This window comes from Tamandua tetradactyla, chromosome 22 (assembly GCF_023851605.1).
Source record: "Tamandua tetradactyla isolate mTamTet1 chromosome 22, mTamTet1.pri, whole genome shotgun sequence".
NCBI classification, from domain to species: domain Eukaryota; kingdom Metazoa; phylum Chordata; class Mammalia; order Pilosa; family Myrmecophagidae; genus Tamandua; species Tamandua tetradactyla.
In genome coordinates this window covers 27,472,160-27,485,577 of record NC_135348.1, presented here as the reverse complement: position 1 = coordinate 27,485,577, position 13,418 = coordinate 27,472,160, and the positions used below count along the sequence as shown (strand labels likewise).

General features: G+C 38.2%; 1 protein-coding gene and 1 non-coding gene across 4 annotated transcripts in view; both read left to right on the top strand.

Moving 5' to 3' along the window:
- The first annotated feature begins 977 nt into the window (after positions 1 to 977).
- LOC143666398 (U6 spliceosomal RNA) lies at positions 978 to 1,084 on the top strand. The gene has a single exon (XR_013167599.1). It is a non-coding gene; the product is annotated as a U6 spliceosomal RNA (small nuclear RNA).
- Positions 1,085 to 3,537: 2,453 nt separating this feature from the next.
- Positions 3,538 to 13,418, top strand: part of ELMOD2 (ELMO domain containing 2) — a 74,358-nt gene continuing 64,477 nt past the window's right edge. For 2 of the 3 annotated variants that reach the window (XM_077139972.1, XM_077139974.1), the window contains exons 1-3: positions 3,538 to 4,056; positions 4,822 to 4,969; positions 6,590 to 6,618. In XM_077139972.1, the coding sequence (XP_076996087.1) occupies positions 4,054 to 4,056; positions 4,822 to 4,969; positions 6,590 to 6,618 (180 nt within the window). In that variant the 5' untranslated portion in view covers positions 3,538 to 4,053. The remainder of the gene's footprint in view (positions 4,057 to 4,821; positions 4,970 to 6,589; positions 6,619 to 13,418) is intronic. The other variant, XM_077139973.1, reaches the window with a different exon arrangement.

Here is a 13,418-nt window from a genome sequence, read left to right as displayed (position 1 = left end):
AGATGCTACCTGCTTATATATGTGTTATAACTCCCCAGAGTTATATGTCTGGTGACATAAATCTGTTTTATTTGAGAACTTTTATTGTGCAGTTTCCTCTTTATTATAAGCTTTTCCTGATGTCACTCATAATAGACATTCCGATTTTAATATAATTTGATGTTCTTTAGTTATGGGGACTGTTTTCAGTAGAGCCCAATAGCATGTCAACAAATCAGCTCTCTAGACCCATGATGAGGAAGCTTTTGAGTCCCCAAATCTCAGCAGTTACCACTAGGTGGCAGTATTATTATTTTTTTTCAGTCAAAGCCTCAGCTTTTCAAGTACTTTAGTGTCAGAAACTTCTAACACCATGTGCGTATGTGTTGGAATCATAAGATCCCAGTAACATACTTGGGCCATTGCCCATTGAAGTTTTTTCATAGCATGCAGTGGCTCAATGTAGAGGTTATCACTGCTCCAGATTCTATTCAAATTAAGTTCTTCCCAGTTACTTTGTGTATTTGGATTAACAAGGTCCCAAAATGCGGTTTATATGTTTTATCCAAATAGCTACACAAGATGTTGTGCCTCCTTTTTATTGTGAGAATCCTGTAGGGAGAGAATTTATTCTTTATCATTTGTAGAATACTTCTGGTAGCCCAGTTCAAGTATCTATTAAGTAATTAACAATTTGGGCAAGGCTCTGAAGCTTAACTGGATTGATTAGCCATTATCAATTCATCATAACTGTTTCTACAGCTCTCAATTTTTTTCTTTTTCCCCAAGGAGGAAATGATTCATAATGTCATAAACATTACAAATTAACTTTATTTGATAGTGATCATGTCTAAATCCAATTTCACCAAATTGTGGCAGTGAACTGGAGTTTCAGAAATCTCTGGGGACCGACCATAAACACATATTACATTCTTTTTCACATAAAAGAAAACTGCACTTGACTTCTCTCTGATATTAAGATCAAGAAGATGGCATTAGTGCTCGCTTCTGCAGCACATATACTAAAATTGGAACGATACAGAGAAGATTAGCATGGCCCCTGAGCAAGGATGATACACAAATTCGTGAAGCGTTCCATATTTTTTAAAAAAAGAAAAAAAAAAGATGGCATTAGCCTAATCTATCACAAAATAACAGCCACATTTAGCTTGTCAGACCTCTCATACAGCTTTTCCAATGCCCAGCAAAATAGGTATGATCAAGGAAACTATCCTGTTTAAATCATAATAGTTAATTAATCACCAAGAGCCTCTATTTTTCTCATGGGCCAGATTGGATTAATAAAAAGCATTAGCGGAGATTAGCCCTCTGCTCCTATTATTTCTTAATGAAAGATGAGTTTTCCTATGTCCTTCTAGAATCTGAAACTGCTTGATGTTTACTACTAAGGAGATTTTGAGATGTCTCTGGGCTTCTATTTTGCAAGTGTAGTTAAAATTTACACGAAGGGCAGAATTTTATGACATTTAGCTTTAAGATTGTAATGACAAGAAACTTCATAATTGGACATGTTTCTCTCATTTCTCCATCTGCAGCTTCATAGTGATTCTGGTGCTATCATAGCATTTCCACGTGTCCCAAGTGTCAGCTTTCATACCTTAGTATTTCCTTTCCATTCCCTTGCTGATGCTATGATACATTTTGCACCATCATTCAATAATCCCAAAAAAGTTTCTCACTACTCTCTGCCACTCAATATTAACTATACCAGACGATCTTGTATTTCTCATCAGGGGTCTAATGAGTGGGGTCACATCTCCATGGAAATAAACTAATTACAGTTCCCTCCCATAATAAGTCTGCACCCATAAGATTGGATTAAAAGAACATGGCTCGCTTTCTGGCCCATGCACAAAAAAGAGGAAGAACATGGCTTTTCTGGGTTGCATAACAGCTTCAAACCAACTCAGTTGGGTTCTGACCAAACAGATTTGCATTATCCTGTCTTGGGGAAACAAATGGATAGAAATAGGCCAAGAGAGAGAGCATGGACATAAGAGAGGAAAGTGTCTCTTTGCATTTCCTAACAACTTCCAATATAACACTTTGAAAAGGTAAAAGGATTATATATAATTATAAGATTATCTCATTTTATATTACATGAAAGTCTCATGTAATGACAGAGGGACACCTAAAACAGAAGTTAGTTTCTGTTTCTTCATTTGCCAAATTGGCTATGCAAATCACTTTGCCTTTCTGGATCTTTTTGTCTACAAGAGAAAATATTCGATTAGATCATGTCTAAGGTCTCTTCAAGATCTAAGATACTATGATATTATTATTATTGTATATATCTGGACTTCATTACCAAGTTGATCGTTGGTTGCTTCTTTGGGGTTAATGATAACTTATAAACCTTCACATGCCTAGTGTTAGTATTCTCCTAAAAAATATTGGCTGAAGTGTGAAAAATAGCTTGCTTCAATTTGTGTTACCAAGGAAGTGGAGGAAATGCACACACACACACCCATAAGATATTTCAGTAATACCGATTGCTTCTGAATAAGGAGACCGAGGAGGCCTGGAGTCTTGGGTGAGGGGGGTGAACGTATTTTTCAATGTAAATTGTCTTTTGTACTCATCTTCTATTCTTCCCTTTACTCCTTTTCCTCCAGCCACACTGGTCTTTTTGCTGTTTCTCCAACCTATCAAGTATGCTCCTATTTCATGGCTTTTGCCCTTGCCTTTCCTACCGCTTGGAACAATCTTCCTGCAGATAGCCTCGTGGATCACGCCCTTATTTCGTTCAGGACACTGCTCAAATGCTCCCTTATCACCGAGGCTCCCCCAACTACTCTGCATGCAACAACTTGCCAGCACAGGCTGACATACCATTTCCTTATTTTTTAGGGTATGGCTTCCTTGCGGAACACTGCTTGGTGCATAAAAGACCATCAACAAATACTTCTTGAATTAATGAATGTATAGTTTGAGGTTTGGTTGCTTTTGGTTTGTTTTGTTTATCAGGTACTAAATTACTTTTTCAGAAAAACAAATTGTTAGGGCATAAATGTTTCACGAATGAACTGTTAGGTGTTTATTGTTATGAGATAAAGTCCACACTCAACATATACAGTTCACGTTATCTCCCACGTAGTGGACATGGGCAAGTCATACAATTGAAGTTCAATTTCCTCATCCAAAAAAGTGGGGCTAATTAGAATAATTACTTCATAGAAGTGTGAAACTAAACGTTGGTGAAAGCGCTTTTGTAATCTTGGCGCTATAAAACTTGGCAAAAGCATACTGCCTCTCTCGCGTTTGGAGCAATACTGATTCTCAACTTGTGCAAAAGCCCTGAGGTTCATTTCAAGGCTAGAAAAGTTTCAAGAGCAGCCCAGGTTAAGACCCGTCGCCTCCAGGATGCTGTTGTCAGGGTAACCGCCAGGGCGTCGCTAAAACCCGAGCACGCACGCTTTGGCAATTCGGTTGCGCCTTCCCCGGCGTCGGTAAAAGGTGGAGCGCGGGCCAATCGGAGGAGGCGGGAGTGGCGAGGGGGCGGGCAAAACCCGGGAAGGCGGGCCCCGGCGACGCCCCCGGACTTCCGGGTCACGGTGTTCGCGGGAGGCGCTCTGCGTGTAGCGTCGCTTCCGTTGCCGGCTGTTAAGGGCAAGGTTTGCAGTTCGGGAAACCGAGGCAGCGCCCGCTACCCTTAGTTCTTCCGCTGCTGTGAGGTGGCTGCTGTTTCTTCTCCCCTCACCCTGCGCTGTTTCGGTGCGGGCTGTGCGAGCTCCGCGATGCCCTGCGGAAGGTCCGCGGGTGTCGGGGCCGGCGCGGCTTTGTGCGAGCCGCCCGGTTCTCCTCGCGAGCTGCTGCCAAGCTGGGCTCGGCCTGGCGCCGGAATGGGGGCGCAGCCAATCCCCGAGGTCTGGGGAGCTCAGGCGCCGCGAGGTTTGCGTTTCCTCTGCTTGGCAGTTCTGCTTGTCTCGTCATTATGACCACGGATGAGATGGATTCGTTTTAAAGAGAGAGTTCAGCCCATCTCTGGTGTGCACTGTTTCTGGACAGACCTTGGATTTTGAATTTGACAGTGCCTTAGGCTCTAGCCCAGAGATGGTGTGTGTGGAAAAATTTAAGGCAGGAATGAGATGAGTGGTTTTGTTTGTAGCCCCATCCTCTCTCTCCCCCATCGCCGCCTCCTTTTCGGAGCTGAAGAATTTCCATGACATAAAAATCAGTTCAATCGAGGGTGTAGTTTTTGTCTCTTATTGTTTCTGTCCTTCATCTTTGAATGTAAAATTAAGACTTGGCCAACGTGTGATTACGTGTTCAATTTACACACTGCAGTTTGAATACTATATGCAGTGTTTCTTTTTGCTGGCATCACCTGCCTGTGGAACAGAAAATGTAACTGAAACTATCCATAAGGATTAATAAGAGCTTATTCCTTATGAAACAGTTAGGATGCTTGATATATTTAATGGTTACTTAGTTGGTGTCTTTAAACTGTTGAACCTCAATTCTACAAGAATGAGAAGTTAAGTAGGAACCTGAAGTATGAAAGTATGATTCTGCTATCATTCTTTCAAGCCATTGAATAGCTCGACTCTAAGTTAAGTCTTGATTTTTACAGTTAAAATTTTTAGTGTTGACCATTTGCCCACTTGTCAATTAATCCAGGTGGTATATGCTACACCTGTCATTGTTTTCTTAGCTGCTTAACTAAGCACTGCCTCTAAGTAAACACAATGGGATAATATAATAGATAATAAAATAATTTGCGATTTGATGAGTTGAATAAACTAACAAATATAGAGAGAGATATTGCAATTTCAAAATCCTATTTAAGTTGTTAAGCCTGTCATGTATTTCCTTCTCCAGGAAAATATGTTTATTTCTTTGTGGGAGTTCTTCTATGGACACTTTTTTCGATTTTGGATGAAATGGCTCTTAAGACAGATGACTGGAAAGTGTGAATTGCAGCGAATTTTCGATACCTATGTTGGGGCACAAAGGACACACAGGATAGGTAATGTTTTTTGAAAAGCAAAAAAGCTAATAAAAATCTAACTGAATATTTTTTTTCTCAATATTCAATAGTGACAGATGTATGTACTGTGAGTCCTGATCAAGTTACCTCAACTGTTTCAAAATCTTAAAAACCAGCTGTGAATCCTTTTAGCTTTGAATTGTATGATTTTCTAGAAAAGTAAACTGATTGTTATTTAATTCCCCATGTGTGCAGTTTTATCTTCTTTGGCTTTTTAAGTTTATCAGGTGTGACTCAGATCACAGCTGTAACCTGTTTTCTAGAAAAAAAATCTCTGTGTTTATATAATCTCTGAAATTTTCACTCAAATGATCTATTTTTATACATGACACCTTCAATAATCTTAATATTTTACTGTTATTTATGATTAAAAAAATTATTAATCTCTAGGAATGATTAATATACTCTGCACTGTCCTGTATGATAGTCTCTAGCCACATGTAGCTATTGAGTACTTCAATGTGGCTAGTATGAATTGAGAGATGTGGAAGTGTAAAATATACACTGGATTTCAAAAATTTTATATGACAATAAGAGTAAAAATATCTTGTTTGTACTCGTGTTGAAATTATAATATTTTGTATATATCGGCTTAAATATTTACTAAAATTAATTTTATCTGTTTCTTTTTATGCTATTGGATTGGCATTTTGGTTTGCATTATATTTTTGTTGGACAGTGCTCCCCTCTTACCTTCCAAAATTCATGATTTCCACAGTGGTAAAATGAAAATAGCGCTTTAAATGAGAACACAGATGAGTCAGAAGTGTGGTTTGAGGTCACTTCTCATGGGCCAGCAAGGAAGACTGGTCATCTGCTGTAGCTCATGCTCGTTGTGTTAAATGTGAAATCATGAATTAACCAGATCCCGCTTTTTGTTGAACAAGTGTGCTTCGATTAAGAAATTGAGCCCTGTAAATTTTGCAGAGTGTTGACACTTGAAACATGTATTTCCAACATTGGAAGAATGACAGACTTGAGGGAGTAAGCCTCAGGGCAGTTAAATGAATGGTTAATTACTTCGCTAGTTTTCTCATAACTTTGTGGCTGCCTGCTCTTTTGATTTGCCCTTTTGACTGCTCTGAGAACAAAGTACCTCTTGATATGAAACCTTTGTAGGCAGAGTTGCTTGGTGTTATACAGTGTTGGGGGATGGGGGGAGGAGCTTGTATTAAAGCTTTACTCTGTGACAAAAGCATTTTTCTTGAATTTCTCAAATTGCTGAGAAAAAGGAGGCTATTAATAAATGTGCCCCAAACTTAAAAATAGTATAGTAAAAATTTCTTGTCATTCTTGAACTAGAAACCAAAAATCGTGAATGTCTTCTGCTATTTGTCTGGCTAGAGAACAGTCGGGCAGATAATATAAAGTCATTTCATTTTACCCCTTTGTTGTTGTATAATTCAGTTGCTAGTGTCTCAAATCTAATCACATATACTGAATAAAATTTTAAATGTTTTCTATGTTATTTATGTGGAAACTGTATCTTTGAGAACCACTAAAGTAATTTATTACTGGTTTGATGTTTTTACTGTTTGTTTATAGAGTAATTTATAAACAGCATTTAAATGATAACAATTTTTCTTTTTTACATTTCAGAAAATTCCCTGGCATACTCCAAGAATGAGGTAGGAGTTTATGAAGGTGAAAATCCAAAAAACTTAATTTGCAGATAGTTTGTCTTTAAAAGAATGCCTCTATTTTAGAATTAATTATTTTTAAGGCTAAATAGAAGAGTATTTGCTGTATGAGTAATATTATGTGTGTTTGTTTTTAATATACTGGGTATGGATGTTTGTGTGCTGCTCATGGCACAAAGATTGTATAATTGGCCTGTTTTGAGTTTTTATGTGTTTATTTTACCTCAAGAATTGATAGCATTTGGGAAGGCAGAGTCTTGGGGGAAAGCCTTGTCTTAGACTGTGTTCTCAGGATAGGTTCTCAAATGAGAGAAAGATAACTTGGGATAGTTACAGAAGACTCTGGATCTTGTACCTTTTGATACAGTAAGTCACACCTCATGCTAGGTACTAGTCAGTTTTTGATGTGTAAAAACTACTATGAAATCTCAGGGTCATATAACAATGAGCTATTTCTTGCTTATGTGTCTGTGAGTTAGCTGGAGAGGCTCTGCTTCAAGCTAGAATCAAGTTCAAGTTTGTTTCATTTGTCTCATTCTGGGACCTAGGATGGAAGAATAGTGGGTCCCTGAGAAAAGTTCTCATACTGCATCACTGAAGCCTGAGGGCAGGCCGAACACATGGGCATATTTTAAGTCTCCTTGCTTCAAGTCCATTAACATCCCATTGGCTAAAGTAAGTTATATGGCCAAGCTTTAGTTAAGGGGTGCCTTTGGTAGACATATGGCTATATAATTGAGTTACAGGTGAGTGAAAAATTAGGATCAATAAGTTGGTCTACCACATGCTGTTAGATCCTAATTGTAGTTAATAATTTTTCTCTTTATAGATTATTTGGTGTAACAAAGGCAGAGTGTAAGTCATTTAGACCAGTGTTTGAAATGCATAGTATGGTTCACAGCCAACATTAAGCAACAAAAGAAATTGAATAGAAAATAATTAGGAAACATTGTTTATAATAAGGCTAAAATATAATTTTAGAAGTTATTTCAGATATATATATATTTTTTATTTATTTATTTTTTTACATGGGCAGGCACCAGGAATCGAACCCGGGTCCTTTGGCATGGCAGGCAAGTGTTCTTGCCGCTGAGCCACCGTGGCCCTTTTTTTTTTTTACATGGGCAGGCACCGGGAATCGAACCCGGGTCCTCGGGCATGGCAGGCAAGCATTCTTACCCACTGAGCCACTGTGGCCCACCCTTATTTCAGATATTTTTGCATGTGTGCCTCCATGCATATATATTTGAGATATGCATATGCATGTATGAATATACTTGTTCATGATATAAAATATGGATCGGAGTACAAAAATGTTGACTTGCTACTGTCTAATGATGTCTGTGTGAGTTACTGATTCATTCCAGAAACAGAATGAACATTGTTGAATGTTGGAAGCATACCAGTTATGTTCTGAAAGGCACCCTGTAGAAATAATGCCTTACTGATTTAGTTACAATCTTTTATTTATGAATGGACTATGTAAGAATAATTCTTACGTATGAATGAATAATGGAGGAAGGAGCCCAGAGTTCTACCTGCTTGTTCAGAGTACTTAGAGTGATCGATATTCTATTTTAAAATAATTTAATTGTAGAGGCCCAGAAAGTTAACACGCTGTTAATTGTAAAAATTTGTGTTGTTTCTCCTTATTTGAGATAATTATGATCTATAAAGTCTCTGGGAACACTGAATTAGCAAAGTGTTCGCCCTTGGAGGGATACACTTAGGTTTGTACCAGCCACTGTTCACAACATTTCCTCGACCAGTTAATGCATAACGTTTTATCTCTGTTTCTTTTTAAAGGCACATTATGTCTTTTGTTTCTACCTTAAATTTACATACAGTGATTCCTCAGGATGTTCTCTGTTTCATCAGCCCCATCTAAAAGCAGTATCATTGCCTTCAGAACATTTTAAAGGAATATGTAAACATATTCTGAACATAAATTTAAGCAGGTTTAAATTGGAGGGTAAGTAACTGGAGCTTTTAAAATTTGGAGTTGATTCCTTAACATTGAACTCCAGTCCAACAGCACTACAATCATGCCTGAATGAGATTTATCTAACACATGGTAAGGCATGTCACAACTTTGGTGAAAATTATGTATAAATACATTTAAAGTCTCTGGAAGTTGTCCTAATATGCTAGCTGAGCTCTGTTCCAGGTTCAGGAGTCTTGCTGCTAAAAGAATTTAGACGAAGGAGAGGACCAGTAGGGGTACGCAGTAAAGTGTATTAAAGAGAAAGGGAGAGAGTACACATTAAAGAGATTAATGTGAATGTGCCCAAGGAGGAACGTGCATAGGCGCAAGGGAGAGACACACACTGAGTAGCTCCTTTTATAGGAAGTTTTGTTGGTGTGGGTTTCCATAGTAGTGTTTGAGTACCAGGTGTCTTCTTTGTATAGGTTCTCACAGTGATCTTTGGACACTTTGTTCTAGGAGGAGACAGCTGTTGGAATTTGTGGTTTGCTGAAGCATACTCAAAAGTTTTTTTTGGGGGGGGGGCAGGTGTTTAACAATCTTTTTGACCCTGAGCTTCCTGTAATTAACTTAAAAATTTGCTTAAGGCCCTGGATTTTACAAACTTTTACGGTTTTGAGAGGGTTGGGGGCTTTAGGGGAAACTTTTGTCCCATGAGGTTTGCAGCTGAAGTTTGCAGCTCTGGCCTTAACACGTTTGAAGCTGAGTAGAAGATCAGGGACTAATGCCTTGTTGCCCTATTCTATCCTGCCTCAATTTCCCCCTGAAATTGTTGAACACCTTTACTTAAGGGGTGCTGAGGGGCAAAGGTCCACCTTCTGAAATTTCTTCCTACTGTTTTAAGGCTGCTAGACCCTACTTACCAGGGTGTAAAATGCTTTCTCTATTCTAGTAAGGGTGGGAGCAAGCTGGCCCTGGTCCAGAACTACTTGATATTTGCAGATAAGAATGAGCTTAGTGTGGAATGCTTGTAGTCTATTGGAAACAAATTTGACAGGTAGGTTAAGTACACATTGGGACAAACATAAGAATAAGAAGAAAAGCAATTGAAGGACCTGGAAAAAGGAGGATTCAAGTAGTTAGATTAGGAAAATGTGGAAAAGGATTCCAGTTACTTTAATTATTGTTTTTAATTTGTTGGGATTGTTCCCAAAGGTCCCATATGTTTTCTTGAATTTCAATTGAGTGGTTGACATAAAAGTAGCACTCTTCTTGTAAGAGGCAAGTTCCCCCTTGTGCTGCAGTGAGTGCATCCAGGGCTCATCTTTTTGGAGCTCCACCACTGCTAGTGATTCTGTTGGGTCCAGAAAAGGCCTGGAGTTCTTGCAGTGGATTCTATACTATGTGTGAGCTCTGAGAAGAGGTTGTGGTGGAATTGGTGACTGGTAACAAGTCCTCCTATACCAAGTCCAGTGGTTGTGATTGTGATACCTAGTGAAAGAGGGATTAGGAGAGGAAATGAATGTTTTGATCAGGAGAATATTATAAAGGAGGGTAGAGGAACTGGGTTAGAATCTGGTAAATAGGGTAGTTCTGTGATAGCATAGCTAAAGAGCAAGAGTCAGTCCAATTCCTGGCTAAAGTTAGGTAGTTATTATTTCTGCAGAGAAAGAATAATCCTTCTTCAGCTTTGACGGTATCATTAAGTATAGAGTAGCTAGACGCCTGCAGGTTGAAGTAATACAGCTGGCTGATTGCCCACAACTGATTCGGGTTATTCCACAGGTGTTTTTGCCTTAGCTGCCTCAGAGGCATGAAGGCATATTTTGGAAAGACACATGTGAATGGCAGTTATAGGTGAAAGAAGAGATGATGGTGCCTCTGGGTGTTCATAAAAAAGAATGTCAGGTAGCTTTTTATTTTGCCAGGTCATACTAAAGAAGGATCCTGTCACTGGCATCTACTTTATAGCACTCTATCTGTTGAGTCATGGTTTTTAGGAAAAATTTGCAGTTTGGCCTGTTTTGGCAGAATTGGATTTCATCCTGGTAGTTAATTAAGGATTGGTTTAGGAAAATATCTGCTGCTTCATCTAACTTAGCAGAGAGAAATAGTTGGGGTTGTTGCAGAAATCAGGGCTCCTTGCTTGGGGGTTCCCTTGAGCTTGGCTTTTAAGGACCGTGGCTATTACCTCCAGGTCCCAAGTTTGTCCATTTGAGTGAATATAAATTATGGATTTGCACAACTTAGGTGGTATTTCTCTTAAGTATAGACCCTTGGTGGAGTTTGAATTGATGTTAAAAAGGAAAGTGATGTTAGGAGCTATTGTTACTGTGTAGTGTATAGCACCTGTAACAGGAGATGTGGTAGGTTGGTGAGCTTTAGATTGTTCTAAAAGGTGGGAGACTGCTCTTGGTAAAGAATCTAAGGGGTCCCATGTATAATGAGACCATGGTTCTGTGTGTTGTAGAGTTGGAGAAATGGAAAGACTCCCAAATATGTACTGTTGGCTGGCCAAACTATAGTGGATCTAGAATTTTAAGGACACTGCCAACAATGGGACAGATTGAGATGATGGGCAGTGTAACTTAAGAGGCTTTTTAAGGTATGTTCAGATAGAATGTGAGGTGCATGGGATAGTAGAGCACAAAAGAGAGAGAGAGCCCCTTGTACTTTAGTTCTGATTCTTGAGTAGGAGTTTTAATCTGAGTAGTGGTTGACAGCTGTAGGATTCTTTCTCATCAGGAGGGTCTTTAGGGTCCTCACTGCAGAGCTCAACCCTGGACAAGGTGAATCCAACTGGAGATTTCACTGAATTTAACTGCTGTGGGAGTAACAAGAATTACAGAGTAAGATCCTTCCACTTGGGCTCTAGCTGAGAGCCAGGCCTGCTTTCTTGCCAGGTTTTGATTAAGACCAAGTCTCCAGATATTACTTTAGGAGGGTTTAAATCAGGCTCTGGGACTGGAAGAAATTGGGCTCTTTTGTCCTGTATAAGCTTTTTTGTGGTTCCTAGGGAAGTGAAGTACTTGGTTAGATTATGGATTTCTGAGTTCAGTACCAAATACTAGGTTAAAAATGGTCTCTCATACATCATTTCAAAGGGTCTTCGCTGGGGTGGGGGGGATCCTTAGGTACTAAATGCATCCAGAGTAGTGCTAAGGGAAGATTTGTTATCCGTGGTGCATGGGTCTTTTGACATAACTTTGCTAGTGTTTCTTTCAAAGTTTGGTTGGCTCCTTCTACCTTCCTGGAGTGTTGTGGTCTCTAGGCACAATGGAGGTGATATATATATTTTTTTAAATAATTTTTTATTAATTAAAAAGAAATTACAAGAAAGAAACACAAACATCCATAATATATGCTCATTCCGTTCTACATATATAATCAGTAATTCACAATATCATCACATAGTCGCATATTCATCATCATGATCATTTCTGAGAACATTTGCATCAATTCAGAAAAAGAAATAAAAAGACAACAGAAAAATAAAACAAAAACAGAAAAAGAAAAAAAATTTTTACATACCATATTCCTTATCCCTCCCTTTCATTGATCACTAGTATTTCAAACTGACTTTATTTTAACATTTTTTCCTCTATTATTTATGTATTTATTTATTTTTCCTGAATCTACTATGTGCTTTTATTTTTTTATCCAATTTTTTTTAATTTTTTTTATTTAATCAAAAAAAAGAAAAGAAATTAACACAGCATTTAGAAATCATTCCATTCTACACATGCACTCAGTAATTCTTAGTATCATCACATAGATGTATGATCATCATTTCTTAGTACATTTGCATCGATTTAGGAAAAGAACTAGCAAAACAGCAGAAAAAGATATAGAATGTTAATATAGAGAAGAGAATTAAAATAATAATACTAATAATATATATATATATAAAAAGGAAAAAGAAAAAACAAAAACAGAAGATACAAACAAACAAACAAACAAAAAACCATATTTCAGGTGCAGCTTCATTCAGTGTTCCAACATAGTTACATTACACTTAGGTATTATTGTGCTGTCCATTTTTGAGTTTTTGTATCTAGTCCTGTTGCACAGTCTGTATCCCTTCTGCTCCAATTACCCATTACCTTACCCTGTTTCTAACTCTTACCAATGATATATTCCAAGCTGATTCTCGAATGTCGGTTCACATCAGTGGGACCATACAGTATTTGTCCTTTAGTTTTAGGCTAGACTCACTCAGCATAATGTTCTCTAGGTCCATCCATGTTATTACATGCTTCATAAGTTTAGTCTGTCTTAAAGTTGCATAATATTCCATCGTAGGTATACGCCACAGTTTGTTTAGCCACTCGTCTGTTGATGGACACTTTGGCTGTTTCCATCTCTTTGCAATTGTAGATAATGCTGCTATAAACACTGGTGTGCAAATGTCCATCTGTGTCTTTGCCCTTAAGTCCTTTGAGTAAATACCTAGCAGTGGTATTGCTGGGTCGTAATCCATTCTGCCATTCTATGTCTTTTGATTGGGAAATTCAGTCCATTACCTTTTAGTGTTATTACTGTATGGATAATATTTTCCTCTACCATTTTGGCTTTTGTATTATATATATCATATCTGATTTTCCTTCTTTCTACACTTTACTCCATACATCTCTCTTCCGTCTTTTCGTATCTGACTCTAGTGCTCCCTTTAGTATTTCTTGCAGAGCTGGTCTCTTGGTCACAAATTCTCTCAGTGACTTTTTGTCTATAAATGTTTTAATTTCTCCTTCATTTTTGAAGGACAGTTTTGCTGGATATAGAAGTCTTGGTTGGCAGTTTTTCTCTTTTAGTAATTTAAATATATCATCCCACTGTCTTCCATGGTTTCTGCTGAGAAATCTAC